This window comes from Triticum urartu, chromosome 6 (genome assembly GCF_003073215.2).
Source record: "Triticum urartu cultivar G1812 chromosome 6, Tu2.1, whole genome shotgun sequence".
NCBI lineage: Eukaryota > Viridiplantae > Streptophyta > Magnoliopsida > Poales > Poaceae > Triticum > Triticum urartu.
In genome coordinates this window covers 427,235,665-427,249,869 of record NC_053027.1, presented here as the reverse complement: position 1 = coordinate 427,249,869, position 14,205 = coordinate 427,235,665, and the positions used below count along the sequence as shown (strand labels likewise).

Below are 14,205 nucleotides of genomic sequence, written 5' to 3'. Positions count from 1 at the left end.
TAGCTGTCACATGAAGCTTGTACATGAATGATAGTCACGCTTTGGTCCATCTATACACTAAGGATAAAACTTATTTATGAGGGACTTAACTAGAGCCCCTTAATTGTCCACTCACCTCTTTGTCACAAGATTTATTACTAACTTGGCATCTATACGAACACCTCAATCATGCCCCAAGGGCTGCTCCACGAGCAATGGAACGCGAGAAGTACCCCCTACGAATGGAAGGGTGTAATTTAATGTTGACGTGAGTCTCTCGTGACAGAAACTTGGTTACGACGACGACGGTTTTTCATGATAAAAATGGTGTCTATCTGGGTTATCGACATTTGTTATCTATCGGTTGTCGATCCTATGTTGCTTGAAGCCGTAGCATGTCATGAAGCTCCAACGTTGATGATTTGGGCCTCCAATACTTGTTCGTTTCTTTGGATTGCAAGACGGTCATCAATCATATTCATGAAGGTTCAGGGGCATCCATGAAGGAGTTATCAAGGAGATTAGAAGCTCGATGATACTTTTACCGATTGCAATTTTGCTCATAAGTCTAGGAGCTCAAATTGTGAAGCTCACAATCTTGCTAGGCATTCCTTATCATTAGATTAGGGTCGTCATTTATGGTTGGGATATTCTCATGATCCCATTGTTATCCGTGTAAACATACTAATCATGGCCTTCTTTGGTTTACATGAATTTTGTAGGAATTCTAAATGATAGGAATTTTGTAGAAGATAATATCTTTGGATCCCTTTGGTTTGTAGGAAGGGTTTCTTTTTTTCAAGATTACGCCAATGGCATACCATATTTTTTATAGAAGAGAGAAAAATAGTTACAAGAGTCCAACGAACGATGCGAACATCGATCGATGGGGCACCCACACACACACACACCTAGAGACATAAGCTAACTCCTCATAAAACAATCTAGCGGTCTACACGAACACCGACAAGTTTCGAATCCTTGATCTCATCTAAGATTTCAAGGGCTAAGTCTAAAGGACCCCTGAGCTAATGGTGTCTATCGAACACTCTAGCATTCCTCTATTTCTTGAGCGCCCACATTGTCCCAATGACGAGGGTGTCAAAACCACACATGTCATGTCTCCTGAATAGCTTCCTATATCGAGTCCACCAGTTAGTGAATGTATCAGCAGTTGTCGAGCAACCCACGTTTAGCTGCAACAGATCAAAACACCTCTGCCACACCTCCCTCGCAAAGACGCATTGTGTCACGATGTGGTCGCAGTTGTCCTCCTCCTGCAAGCAAGTGTAACAAGCGGATGGGTGATCTTGGAGCCCATGACCGATGTCCACAATCGATATTGAACTATGAGCCAGGCAAATATTTCACACTTTAGGGGGGCCAGCTCCGCCAGATGCCGCTCACGAATGGTAATCGAGTCAGACCATGGCATAAGCACTAATATGTGGACTTGGCAGTATAGACTCCATTGGCCGAGGCTGGCGAAGCAAAAACATCAGGAACCTCGGTATCTCTATTCATCGGGGCAGTGTCGTGCCAGAGATGCATGATCTGTAGGAGGGCCATGAAGGAGTTGCACGGCCATATGTCCATTGTTTGTTGTTCGTCGATCAAAGCTTGATGTACTGTTCGAGTGTTCACGACCCTCGTGCCGACCAGATCAACGAGAAGTGGAGGGGTGTTTTTCACTGAGAAACCATGAATCCGCCTGCCCGTCTCTCCAGAGAAGCACCCTTTGCCCATAATGATGCTCACCAAACTATCAAACACCATCCGGGTCCAGCATCATCAACAAGCATTGCCACGGCCTGTGCGGGTCCGTGTGTCGAAGTCATTCTCACCTCACTCTGTATGAGAGCGATTGCAGTCTCAGGTTTCTTACCCCAAGCTCTTCATAGCAGGTTGGCCGGCAGATGGTATTCCATCTGCAGGATAGGAACTAATTCTTCAAATTACATTTTAAAGAAAAAGAATGATTAGCCTAGACTCAAAGAAAAAATTCATATCTTATGAATCAAATAACATCTCTTTTCTTATAGAAAATGAGATACACTATGATTTTTCTAATTTCGATGATATTTCTATATCATATGAACCGAACGAGGCCTGAGTAATAATAAAGCCTAAAATAAAACCTGCGTCCTGTGCTATTCCACTACGTATGGCACGCGCCTGAGCCCGTAACTGCTGCCACGCGCGCTCGACGAGACGAGACAGAGGGATGGCGCAGCTCTGGGCGGTGTTCCTGGCCGTGGGGTCGCTCGCCATCGGCCTGCTCGGGGTGCTCGGAGTCTGGCTCTGCTACCTGTTCCAGGCCGTGGCGCTGGGCCCACCTCCCGCCCCGCCGCCCGACACGCCGGACACGAGCGGCGACGGCGACGGCGACGACAAGAACGGGCTATCGGAGGCGGAGCTGAGGCGGCTTGGCGGGGTCGTCCAGGCGGAGGCCGCCGTCGACGACGAGGAGGAGGCGCTGTGCCCCATCTGCCTCGACGCCATGGAGCCGGGCCGCGCCGTGCGCGTCCTCCCCGGCTGCAACCGCGCCTTCCACCAGGACTGCGTCGATCGGTGGCTGGCCATCTCGCCGCGCTGCCCCGTGTGCAACATCTGGGCCACGCCGCAGTCGCCGCATGCCTCGCTGACGGTGGCCAAGACTGCTCCGGGGTGCTGACACGGGGGCGCGCGCGCGCGCTTTCTTGGTTCTTGACGATTCTTGGTCCGCCTCTGAACTTCTGATCAAGAAGCGTTCTTGACGTAACTCTAGTTAGTTTTCTTGGCTCGGGAGAGCGGTTCTTGTTAGTTTTCTTAGTCTGCTATACATGGTTGTGTACAGGATTCTTGGACGTGAGACTGCATGTAGTTACTACGATTCTAGAAAGAAATGAGTAGGGTTTTGCAGATTTGGGTCTCTTTTCTTCTAGCAGATCGTCACAGTTGGCCGCATTTGGTCTATTTGATGAACAAGAGACAGTAAATGCCGTGAAGATAGCAAATTATGATGTGGGGTAGCATATCCATCCTATTAATCAGACGCCGATTCTGATTTTGTCGATTTTTATTCTTCTTTGAGCTGTCGGTTGAAAACACACTGCAAACATCTAGTTCAAATCAGAAGCGGTTACTTAATGAAATCAACAGTTACTCTGGGTTTTTTTTTTCATTTTTTGCAGTGAAGCACTTACACTCTGCTGCTTGAGCTATTTTGCAGATCAGATGCTCCATGTTCGATTCTTGTTTCCTGTTCTGTGGCATATGTATTTGTGTATTATGAGTACTAGCACAGTTTGAAGCTTAAGCTTCCCAAAATATCATTTTTTTCAGAATTCGGCATCACTATCTGTGGCTTGTTATGGTCAGATGCTTCAGAATTTAATTTACTTGTGTGAACAAGTCATGGAACTCAAGTTTCTTGGTTCTGAACTTGTTGCTATTTTGTCAACCTGTCATCCCATGCTATTCTTTCAGTCTAATAAAGAGACACTCAGGTCTGATCTTCTAATTACAGGAGCAGAATTTACTCTGATGCCTCTTGCAAATGTACAAAAATTCCAGGCTTGAACGGAAGCACTGCACGGGCATTGGAGTTTTCCTCAACTGTTTGCAGGATCAGAGGATAATTCAAATTCAGAGTTAAGCTTCTGCCCCGATTACTGATTACACAATCACCTTTTCAAGCAGAAGCACAGTCTCTTCTTGAAGCCAAGGTGACTCAGCTCTTGCAGGTTCCTCAACCAACCTTTCTTAGACAACCTCTCTTTGGCGAAGGCGGCAGTGGCCAGAAATATTTGGGCGGACTCCACTCCGTGGACGAATAGAATTACTCTTGCAGATTTCTCAATCTTCAACCGGAGGTGTTTCACATTTTCAGGGAGATCAATGGGATAGCTTACAATGTTGCTCAACAGGTTAGTTGTGCTTTGGAACCTATCTTTAGTTGCTTTTGTTCATCTCACAGGAACGTGCCTTGCCATGTAATCTCTCTTCGTTCTACCTTCAACCCTTGGAGTTTTCTACTTCACGCTGTATACTGTTACTGAGCTGAATGAAATTTGGTGCCTCGGGCGCCTTTCCCTGTTCAAAATAAATATATAAATTTGCTACTAACTTTTCATGCTAAGGACATAGATTTATCTAGCTCACATGATTGAAGGCTAGTTCAGTTAGGTGAGCGTGGGAATGCTTTGAAGCTTATGGCCTTCAGAGCATCTCCAACAATCCCGTATCCATAAAATAATCATTGTTTAGGGGAAGTTGAGCATCTCCGACCGTTTTGTATCTGTAAAATAACCATCGTTTAGGGGAAGTTGAGAAAAAAAAGGCTCTCAAACAGTTCGCGTAAACGCGTATTTTCTTTTACCGGATCCCGTAAATTCTCTAAACATTTATTCTGTCTACAGTAAGATGAGTCTTCTCGTAAACTTTGACAGGAGGCAACAACTGAATTTTCAAGGTGCCTCAACGCCTGCCTCTTCCTGCCGGCTCTGCCACCCTCGCCGCCCTACCGCCTGACGGAGGAACTGGCCGCACCACCATGCACCGCCACGCCGACGCCTCCTTGCACCACCCCGCCCACACGGATGAGCCGCATGCCGCCCGCCCGCCTCCCCGCACCGACGCCTGCTACTCGGATGCTCATCCGCTCCATTTGTATGCTTGTTTAATGAAAGATAAAAAAACATATTTTGGGAACTTTCCCTAAAACACCCCGTAAAACCACTTCTATGTGGAGATTTTTACAGGAGCTGTTGGAGATGCTCTTAGGTGCGATCGTTTGAAGATGGTTGCACATCCTTTATTCAGTCGGTACCATTTGAAAATGTTTACGGTTGCACATGAAGGTTTTTATGATGCTACACTCCCAAAAGATTGAATCCTTGCATGTTAGGGACCTAGTGGAAAGTATGCGGCAACATGCCAACCCACGAGGCGGAGACCATGGTGTGTGATAGCCAGTAGGGCCACTAGTGGCCGCAACACGTGGCTAGGCCATTGAGGCACATCTTAGACGTGACACAGTGTCGTAGACACCATGGTGCGGCTCGACATGATGCATGTGTAATGACACGACAACGTCCACCATTACGGTGGACGTCGTGTATGGTGCACCGCGACGCACATCATCGGTACGTGGGCTTTGTGAGCTTCGGAACGACGAGTACGTTTTCTTCATCTGCCATCACGAGGACACATACTTCAAGGGGACACTTGCAAATCCGTTGCATCATGCCGTTTAAGCGTTGTTATCCCCTTTAAGGAGTCAATATTCACTTGTTTCCCTATGCCAAAATTCCTCTTGATAAATTATAAATCATGTTTACGATTTGATGTGCATATGGATTCCCTATCTGAATTTTGGTGCAAGCTGCTTCAGTTTAGCGGTCAAGCTTATATTGACGATCTTGTTATGTCATGCATTCCTTGAACCTGAGTTCACGCTAATTTTTTTATTGTGCTTAGCAAAATACTGTTTGAGGTACATACGATACTTATGATAGGTGAGCATGTGAAGGATTAGTCATCTAGGATCTTGAATTCTTTTTCTTGGATACCGACATGTTTCATGTGTTGAGAGGTCCAAGCATTCATGATAGATTAAATAGTGACCGTCTCATTTTGTTTAATGAATATATAAATTGTTACTTTTAGTCCGAGGCTAATTCGATGGAGGAGTCAGTTTCTTCATGACAAAATAGTTAGAGAGAGAGAGAGAGAAAGAAAAGCAACAAAGATGGCTTAGATTTGTTGTCCACGACTAGCTAAGAATTAGGAAAAGTTGTGAAAAAGAGAAGAACAATTAGCTCACTCAAGGTCATACCTTAAAAACTTGTGTTGTTGGAAAACACACGAGGCCTCACCACTTTATGCCTTGCTGGAGGTATGCCATAAATCATCATTAGTTTCTTCTTCTTCTTTTGACACTTTTTCAATTAGATGACAAGGGTCAAATGTATTGTATAGACCTTGTGGAGCCCCATCTTTCATCCATGACAATAATTATGAAGAGAAAAATGAGCTTACTCAAGTTGATGCATTGAGAATTTGCGTTGTGAAAACACTTGACGTCTCACCACTTTATGTCTTGGCGGATGGATGCCATTAAAGCCTTGAAAACATAAGTTAATGCCTTGGAAATTTACGTTGTTGGAAGGCACATGATGCCTCACCACCTTATGCCTTGGTGGTTGCATGCCCATCAATCATCATCTCTTTTTCTACATGTTTTTCGAGTAGATGACAAGGATGAAGTGAAACTTTATAGACCTTTTGGAGCCCTATCATTCATTCATGATAAAAATTATGGAGAAAGAGAAATTCAGCTTATTAAAAATAATGTCTTCAAAAGTTGCATTTGTTGAAAAGCACATGGTGCCTCACCACTTTATGCCTTGGAGAGGCATGCCATCAATTGCCGTCACCTTTTTCTTTTTCTTTTTGTACATGATTTTCGGGTAGATGACAAGGTCAAGCTCAATGATGTAGACTTTTTAGAGCCCCACCTTTCATCCATGATAAAAATTATGAAGAGAGAGAAATTCAGTTTATTAAAGATAATGTCTTAAAAAGTTGCGTTGTTGGAAAGCACATGATGCCTCATCACTTTATGCCTTGGCGAGGCATACCATCAATTGCCATCACTTTTTTTATTCTTTTTTGACACATTTTTTTTAGTAGATGATAAGGTCCAGCTCAATAATGTAGACATTGCGGAGCCTCACTTTTCATTCTCGACAAAGATAAATAAGCTTATGAATGACCGTAAAAAGTAAAAACCTATTCAAAGTGAACAGGCTCAGCTCAGTGCCTCAGGCTCGTCACGTCGTGGGTGTTGGGGGCTTGGGGCGTCGCTCTCCCTCGCTCGCATGGCAGGCTCCAGCACGACCCGCTCGCTTTGCTCGGCGCTTCGTCGCAGGCTCGGCTACTTAAACAGCGAAGCTCCAATACGACCGACGTCGGCCAGCACGTCGCTCGCATACCAAGCTAGGGATCGAGCGTAGGGGAAGCACCTCCCACATCAAGCAACCAGCAAAGGTGAGTCCCTCTCCCTCCCTCTGTTCCCTCCGGCCGGCCATTTTGCTCTGTCCTCGTCGGATCTACGCCGTGATGTCTCGATCGTTTCTTTCGTGATGGAAAATTAGACCAGGGAACTAAGTACTAACACTACGTTGCTGCTGATCTCGCCCTCGCTAGGTTGGCTGGATGGACTCCCCATAAGAAAAGCTTGGATCCATGGACGGCGAGCTGGCTGTGAGTGCGACCGTGGCCAAGAAGACCTTGGCCGCTTGTCTGTTCCAGGATCATGTCCTGCTGCTCAGCGCTTGGGCGCTCTTCACCGCCTTCGTCCTCGTCGTCTCCTATGCCCTGGGCTACGCAATCGCCTACGCACTCGGCCACTCCCACGTATATCTGGCCATGGGCCGGGCCGGGCCGGGCTTGGGCTGGGCCTAAAAAAGCCCATGGCAGAAAACTGAGACCCAGGCCCTACCAGCGGGCCTATTTTTCAAGCCCAAGCCCGGCCCATCTCGTAAAAAGCCTTGAAAAGCCCTTAGGGCTTAGGGCCGTGGGCCGGGCCTCTTCCTTAAAATGCCATTATGCCAAGCCCAAGCCCGTTCAGGCCCTGCTGACGGGCTCAAAACTCAGGCCCAAGCCCAGCCCACGGACAAGCCCATCGGGCCTAGGCCCTGGATTTTAGGGCCGGGTCTGGGTGGGCCGACTGGGCCGGGCTTGAGATGGCCAGGACTACTCCCACGTATATCTGGCCATGGGCCGGGCCGGGCCGGGCTTGGGCCGGGCCTAAAAAAGCCCATGGCAGAAAACTGAGGCCCAGGCCCTCCCAGGCCCTATCAGCGGGCCTACTTTTCAAGCCCAAGCTCGGCCCATCTCGTAAAAAGCCCTGAAAAGCCCTTAGGGCTTAGGGCCGTGGGCCGGGCCTCTTCCTTAAAATGCCATTATGCCAAGTCCAAGCCCGTTCAGGCCCTGCTGATAGGCTCAAAACTCAGGCCCAAGCCCAGCCCACGGACAAGCCCATCGGGCCTAGGCCCTGGATTTTAGGGCCGGGCCTGGGTGGGCCGACAGGGCCGGGCCTGAGATGGCCAGGACTACTCCCACGTCCCCTGCAGCCAGGTGACTACTACGTATTACAAGTCTACAACCCGTGCTTGTGCTTCTGCTACATCTCGAATTTCCGATCGAGTTATGCATTCATGCTTCGTCCTCTGCAGTCATCCTTCTTTCTGCGGTGCCACAAGCTGACGGACGCGGAGGCTGCCGAGGAGACCGCCCTGGCGATCGGGATGCTGTGCTGCGCCGCACTCCAGGCGGTCGCGGCGGCGCCAGCGCTGCTGCTCCCGTGCCGCCGTCCATGGGTCGCCTACCTCGCGCTCACCGTCGCCGGACACTGCATGTACGCTCGGGGCGTCCTCCTCAATTACTTCGCCGACACAGAAGACCTCTTCTTCAGGATGTCCTGCAGCGTGGCCATCGTCGTCCTCGCGGAAGACGACATCATCTGCCTCCTGGCCCTCATAGCCGACTAGTTCAGCTTCCTCTGGTACCGAAGAGGAGTAAATTGCAGAAAACCACCAGTTTGAAGGTTAGGTTTGCGAAAAACACTACAGTATATTTTTTTTAGAAAACACCATGTCTTCAGTAATAGTTTTGCAAAAATCACTGATCGGCGGATAAGCCTCGTTTGAGCACGTTTATGACAGGTGGGTCCCGCTTTTCGCTGACGTGGCATAATGTTTTGCGAAATACAGTGCTAGATGGGTCAAATTGCAAAAACACCCCCAACATTCTTCCCTGTTCTGCCCAGCCCCTTTCCCATGTCCTTGGATTTTGTCCAGCCACCCGAGGAGAGGATCTCCTCATCCCGTACGCCGCCGCAAGTAGTAGCACCACCGGAGCACATGCCGTCGCTGTCGCCCGTGTTAAGCGCCGCCGTGCCTACCCCCATAGTCTCACCTCCTCCATCAATCTCCTTCTCCCGCCCCTTCTTCCTCCTGGCGGTTGCACGAGGCAATTTCGCCAGACCCGCCCCTCCCCTGGAGCGACTCCGCTCTGCTCCTCCGTGTTCCCTTCGTCCCCGCGCGACCACCATGGGGAGTTTCTATCGTCCACCACGCCCACCCTAGCGAGCCCCGTCGCACCACGGCTCACCAGGCGGCCGAATCCGTCGACGGCGTGCCGGATCGAAGTATTTAGTTGGCTGCGCAATGGCTTGCCAGTTGCGCGCCGTCGTCGTCTCCTGCCGACGAGTGGCCAGCCCCTGCCTCGCCGACACCCACCGGCAGTGGGAGAAGCATGAGGGATGAGTGATTTGGTTGCTCCTCCCGTGTGAAAGTGCTAGTGATCGACTAGAGGGGGGATGAATAGGCGATTTTTCGGAAAGTCTTCAAAACATGGAAGTTTCGAAGACAAACGATAGAAACAAACCTATTACTATGCAGCGGAAGGTAGACTACACTAAGCAAGCCATAGTCAAGTATTCAATGAGATGAAAGCACAAAGACTAATAGTAGCTATGCAGCATAGATCAGGATGGAAGATAATACGAAGCCAAACAGAATAAGCAGTCACACCGTGAAGACAAATAGATAATGCAAACAGGCAACGACTTCACAAGGACCAATCTGCGAATAAAGAGATGGGAAGAATAGAACCAGTGGCTCGTTGAAGAAAATAATTTGTTGGACCAGTTCCAGTTGCTGTGACAACTGTATGTCTGGTTAGGGAGGCTGAGATTCAACTCAGAAGACGTCGTCTTCACCTTATTCCTCTTGAGCTAAGGACACCCAGTCCTCGTCCAATCACTCTGGTAAGTCTTTAAGGTAGACTTCCAAACCTTCACAGACTTCGTTCACCGGCGATCCACAATGACTCTTGGATGCTCAGAACGCGACGCCTAACCGGCTGGAGGATTTACAGTCCTCAAGTGCAATAAGTCTTCAGATCACACAGACAGGAAGACTTCAGTGATGCCTAACACTCTTTGGCTCTGGGTGTTTAGGGCTTTGTCCTCGCAAGGAATTCTCTCTCAAAGGCTTCAAGGTGGGTTGCTCTCAAACGACAGAAGTCGTACACTAACTCTGAGCAGCCAACCAATTTATGGTGTAGGGGGTGGGCTATTTATAGCCACTAGGCAACCCAACCTGATTTGTCTGAAATGACCCTGGGTCACTAAGGAACTGACATGTGTTTCAATGGTCAGATTTCAAACACACACGACAACTTTACTTAGGCTACAAGCAAAGCTGACTTATCCAGCTCTGGATAAGATTCGCTCGCATTGTCTTCGCTCAAAGACATAGGATTTTGGTTAAGCATCACTTCAGTCATTCTGACTGGTTCATTTGGACCCCACTTAACAGTACGGTGGTTCCTATGACTCAACAAAGAGGAAAAAGAACGACGAAACAACTAAGTCTTCGCGCTCCATAGTCTTCACGCGATGTCTTCTCTTGTCATAGTCTTCAATGTGAATGTCTTCACATACCACCTTTGACTTCAATGTCTTCATACATTTTTAGGGGTCATCTCTAGTAGAAAAACCGAATCAATGAGGGACTTCTACCTGTGTTATCCTGTAATTCTCACAAACACATTAGTCCCTCAACCAGGTTTGTCGTCAATACTCCAAAACCAACTAGGAGTGGCACTAGATGCACTTACAATCTCCCCCTCTTTGGTGATTGATGACAAACTGGTTGAAGTTTTCAACGGGGAATAAAATATGTGAAATTGTAAAGGATAGGGTATTGTCTTCATAAGTGGCAAAGGCTCCCCTTGAAGATGTGCATATAAGTAATTTGCTTTTGGAATGCAAATGCACATGGCAGGTTGTACTTGTGGAGATCCTCTTCAACTTATGATGACAATTCATCATGCATGATTTGATATTATGAAGATAATGACATGCATAATGAAAAATGGACGTCTGCAAAATGACCTAAGTGTGGAAGTTATCATCGCACATGTGAAATTTATCATCACATCACAGAATAGCAAATAAGTAGCAGACGACCATCGAGTTTTAGTGTTACAACTCAAAGAACCAAATGTATCAAAACGCGAGAGTTGTAAGCACTTGGGAAAGTAGCAAAAAGTAAAGCAACCACCCATATGGACCCGCTTGAAGACTATCAACTCATATGCTTCTCCCCCTTTTGTCAGTAAGGACCAAAAAGGTTTAAAGACATAGAGCGCCTACTCGTTCCCATGAGGTGCAGGCGAAGCAGCAGGGTCGTCGTTGAGGTCCGGTGGTGCAGAAGAACTTGGTGCAGTGTCGACACGCGCTGAAGTTAGAGGAGGTGAAGTGGCATCATCTTGGTCATCGATGACTCTGGCATTCACCGTCGCAGCTGAGGACGAATAGTCAGAGTCTTCAAGTGAGGGAGTCCGACGCAAGTGAGCATTCCTTGGAGGAGTTGAGTCAAACTTGAATCTTTTTGTGAAGCCATCGTCTTGCAGATCAGCTTCAGCACTACGCAATGTCAAACTCTTCCAAGACCCCCGACATGTTTCATGTGTAACAAAGGAATTCTTGGTGGCAAAATTGCGAATGTGATTGACATCCACCAAGAGGCTTTGCATCTATCGCTTAAGCCAGTTGAAAGTGCGTTATATCGACTAGAGGGGGGGTGAATAGGCGATTTTTATGAAAGTCTTCAAAACGCGAGAGTTATGAAGACAAACAGTGAAGATTATGCCTATTACTATGCAGCGGAAGTTAGATTACACTAGTCCAGCCATGGTCATGTATTCAATAGAGTGAAATCGCAGTGAAAAACAGCTTCAGTGTAATAAGGATCAGGTAGGAAGAAGTTATGAAGCCAAACAGATCATACATTCATGTTGTGAAGACAAACGGTAAAGCAGGCATGTAATGGCTTCACAATGAATAACTGTAAGTAAAAAGAAGTGAAGATGAAACCAGTGACACGTTGAAGACAATGATTTGTTGGACCAGTTCCAGTTGCTGTGACAACTGTACGTCTGGTTGGGAGCGGCTAGGTATTTAAACCGAAGGACACACAGTCCCGGACACCCGGTCAAGGACACTTAGTCCAAGACACCCAGTCCTCACCGTTTTCTCCTTGAGCTAAGGTCACACAGACCTCGCCCAATCACTCTGGTAAGTCTTCAAGGTAGACTCCCAAACCTTCACAGACTTCGTTCACTGGCAATCCACAATTTCTCTTGGATGCTCTGAACGCGACGCCTAACCGTCTGGAGGATGCACAGTCCTCAAGTGTAATAAGTCTTCAGATCACACAGACACGAAGACTTAAGTGATGCCCAATTTACTCTGACTCTGGGTGGTTAGGGCTTTTCTCCTCACTAGGAATTTTTCTTTCAAAGGCTTCGAGGTGGGTTGCTCTCAAACGACAAAAGCCGTGCACTGAAATCTGAGCAGCCAACCGTTTAAGGTTGTGGGGGGTGGACTATTTATAGCCACTTGGCAACCCGACCTGATCTGTCCGAAATGACCCTGGGTCACTAAGGAACTGACACGTGTACCAACGGTCGGATTTCGAACTCACACGGCAACTTTACTTGGGCTACAAGTAAAGCTGACTTGTCTGACTCTGGACAAGATTTTCTCTCATAGGCTTCGCTCGAAGACATAGGATTTGAATTAGGCATCACTTCAGTCATTCTGACTGGTTCTCTTCGACCCCACTTAACAGTACGGTGGTTCCTATGACACAACATGAATGAAATAAAACTACGAAGGATCTAGGTCTTCGAGTTCCAAAAGCTTCATAGGGAGTCTTCTCATGTCATTGTCTTCAATATGAATATCTTCATAAACCACCATTGTCTTCAATGTCTTCGTACATTTTTAGGGGTCATCTCTGGTAGTAAAACCGAATCAATGAGGGACTTCTACCTGTGTTTTCCTGCAATTCTCACAAACACATTAGTCCCTCAACTAGGTTTGTCGTCAATACTCCAAAACCAACTAGGGGTGGCACTAGATGCACTTACAATCTCCCCCTTTTTGGTGATTGATGACAAACTAGTTGAAGTTTTCAACGGGGAAACATAATTTGTGAAATTGTAAAGAATTGTCTTCATAAGTTGCAAGGGCTCCCCCTGAAGATGTGCATATAAGTAATTTGCTTCTTGAATGCAAATGCACATGGCAGGTTGTACTTATGGAGATCCACTTCAACTTATGACAATCCACTATGCATGTGAAAGTATATGAAGATAATGACATGCATAATGGAAAATGGACGTCTGCAGAATGAGATGAGTGCGGAATTTATCTTCGCAACACGGAGTGACAAACAGGTAGCAGACGACCATCAGGCTAAGTGTTACAACTCAATGAAGCAAATGTAGCAAAAAACGGGAGTTTGTAAGCACGAAGCCAAAATGTAAGCAAATATGAAGGCACCCGCCCATAGTGACGCTTGAGACTATAACCAATCATATGCTTCTCCCCTTTTGTCAGTGATGACCAAAAAGGTTTGAAGACATAGAGGTTTTCTACGCGTTCCCAGGGCAGCAGGGTCGGTGGAGTTGTTTTTGGCGGTGGTGCAGACGAGCTTGGTGCAGATTCGACGCGCGTTGAAGCAGGTGGAGATGATGTCGCGTCGTCTTCTTCTTCAATAATCCGGCAGACGGTGGCAGCAGAAAAAGAGAACTCTGACTCTTCAAGTGATGGTGTGCTGTCGCAATCACCTCTTCTTGGAGGCGTGGAGTCAAATGTGAAGTGCTCTGTGAAGCCATCCTCATGCAGTTCAGCTTCAGGGCACATCATGGTGAGGCCCTTCCAAGTGCGGCGACAGGTCTCGTGTGTGACAAATGCATTCTTGGTTGCCAGATTTCTGATGCGATTGACTTCTTGCATGATGCTTCTCATCTGCCTCTTGAGCCAGTCGTGATGCCTATCTTGCTTTTGGTGAAGAGCCACAAGAAGCTCTCTGTCATTGAGTGCACGAGCGCGCTTCTTGGGTCTCTTTGCAGCTGTGCTGTTGGTGGCTTCAGTTGATGCAGGGGCACGTGTGGTGCCAGCCATTGGATACACTCGGGAGAGAGCTTCAACACCTTCAATATTTTGAGTGAAGCTCTGGTGTTCTGCATTCTGAAGACTTAGTGGTTGCTTGGCCGGCTCTGGATATATTGCTTCAGCAGATGTGTCCACATCTGGCAAAAATATCCTATGATTGCGGGCTGAGGGTTGATAGGAGATTGCAGAGTGAAGCTTGATCAGCC

At 47.4% G+C, this 14,205-nt stretch overlaps 1 protein-coding gene across 1 annotated transcript; it reads left to right on the top strand.

Annotated features, from left to right (window-relative positions):
- The first annotated feature begins 2,146 nt into the window (after positions 1-2,146).
- LOC125512238 (E3 ubiquitin-protein ligase ATL23-like) lies at positions 2,147-4,762 on the top strand. The gene is made up of 2 exons (XM_048677332.1): positions 2,147-3,887; positions 4,410-4,762. Exon 1 carries the CDS (start codon positions 2,204-2,206, stop codon positions 2,651-2,653), a length of 450 nt encoding a protein of 149 aa, XP_048533289.1. The 5' UTR covers positions 2,147-2,203; the 3' UTR covers positions 2,654-3,887; positions 4,410-4,762.
- Positions 4,763-14,205: the final 9,443 nt, after the last annotated feature.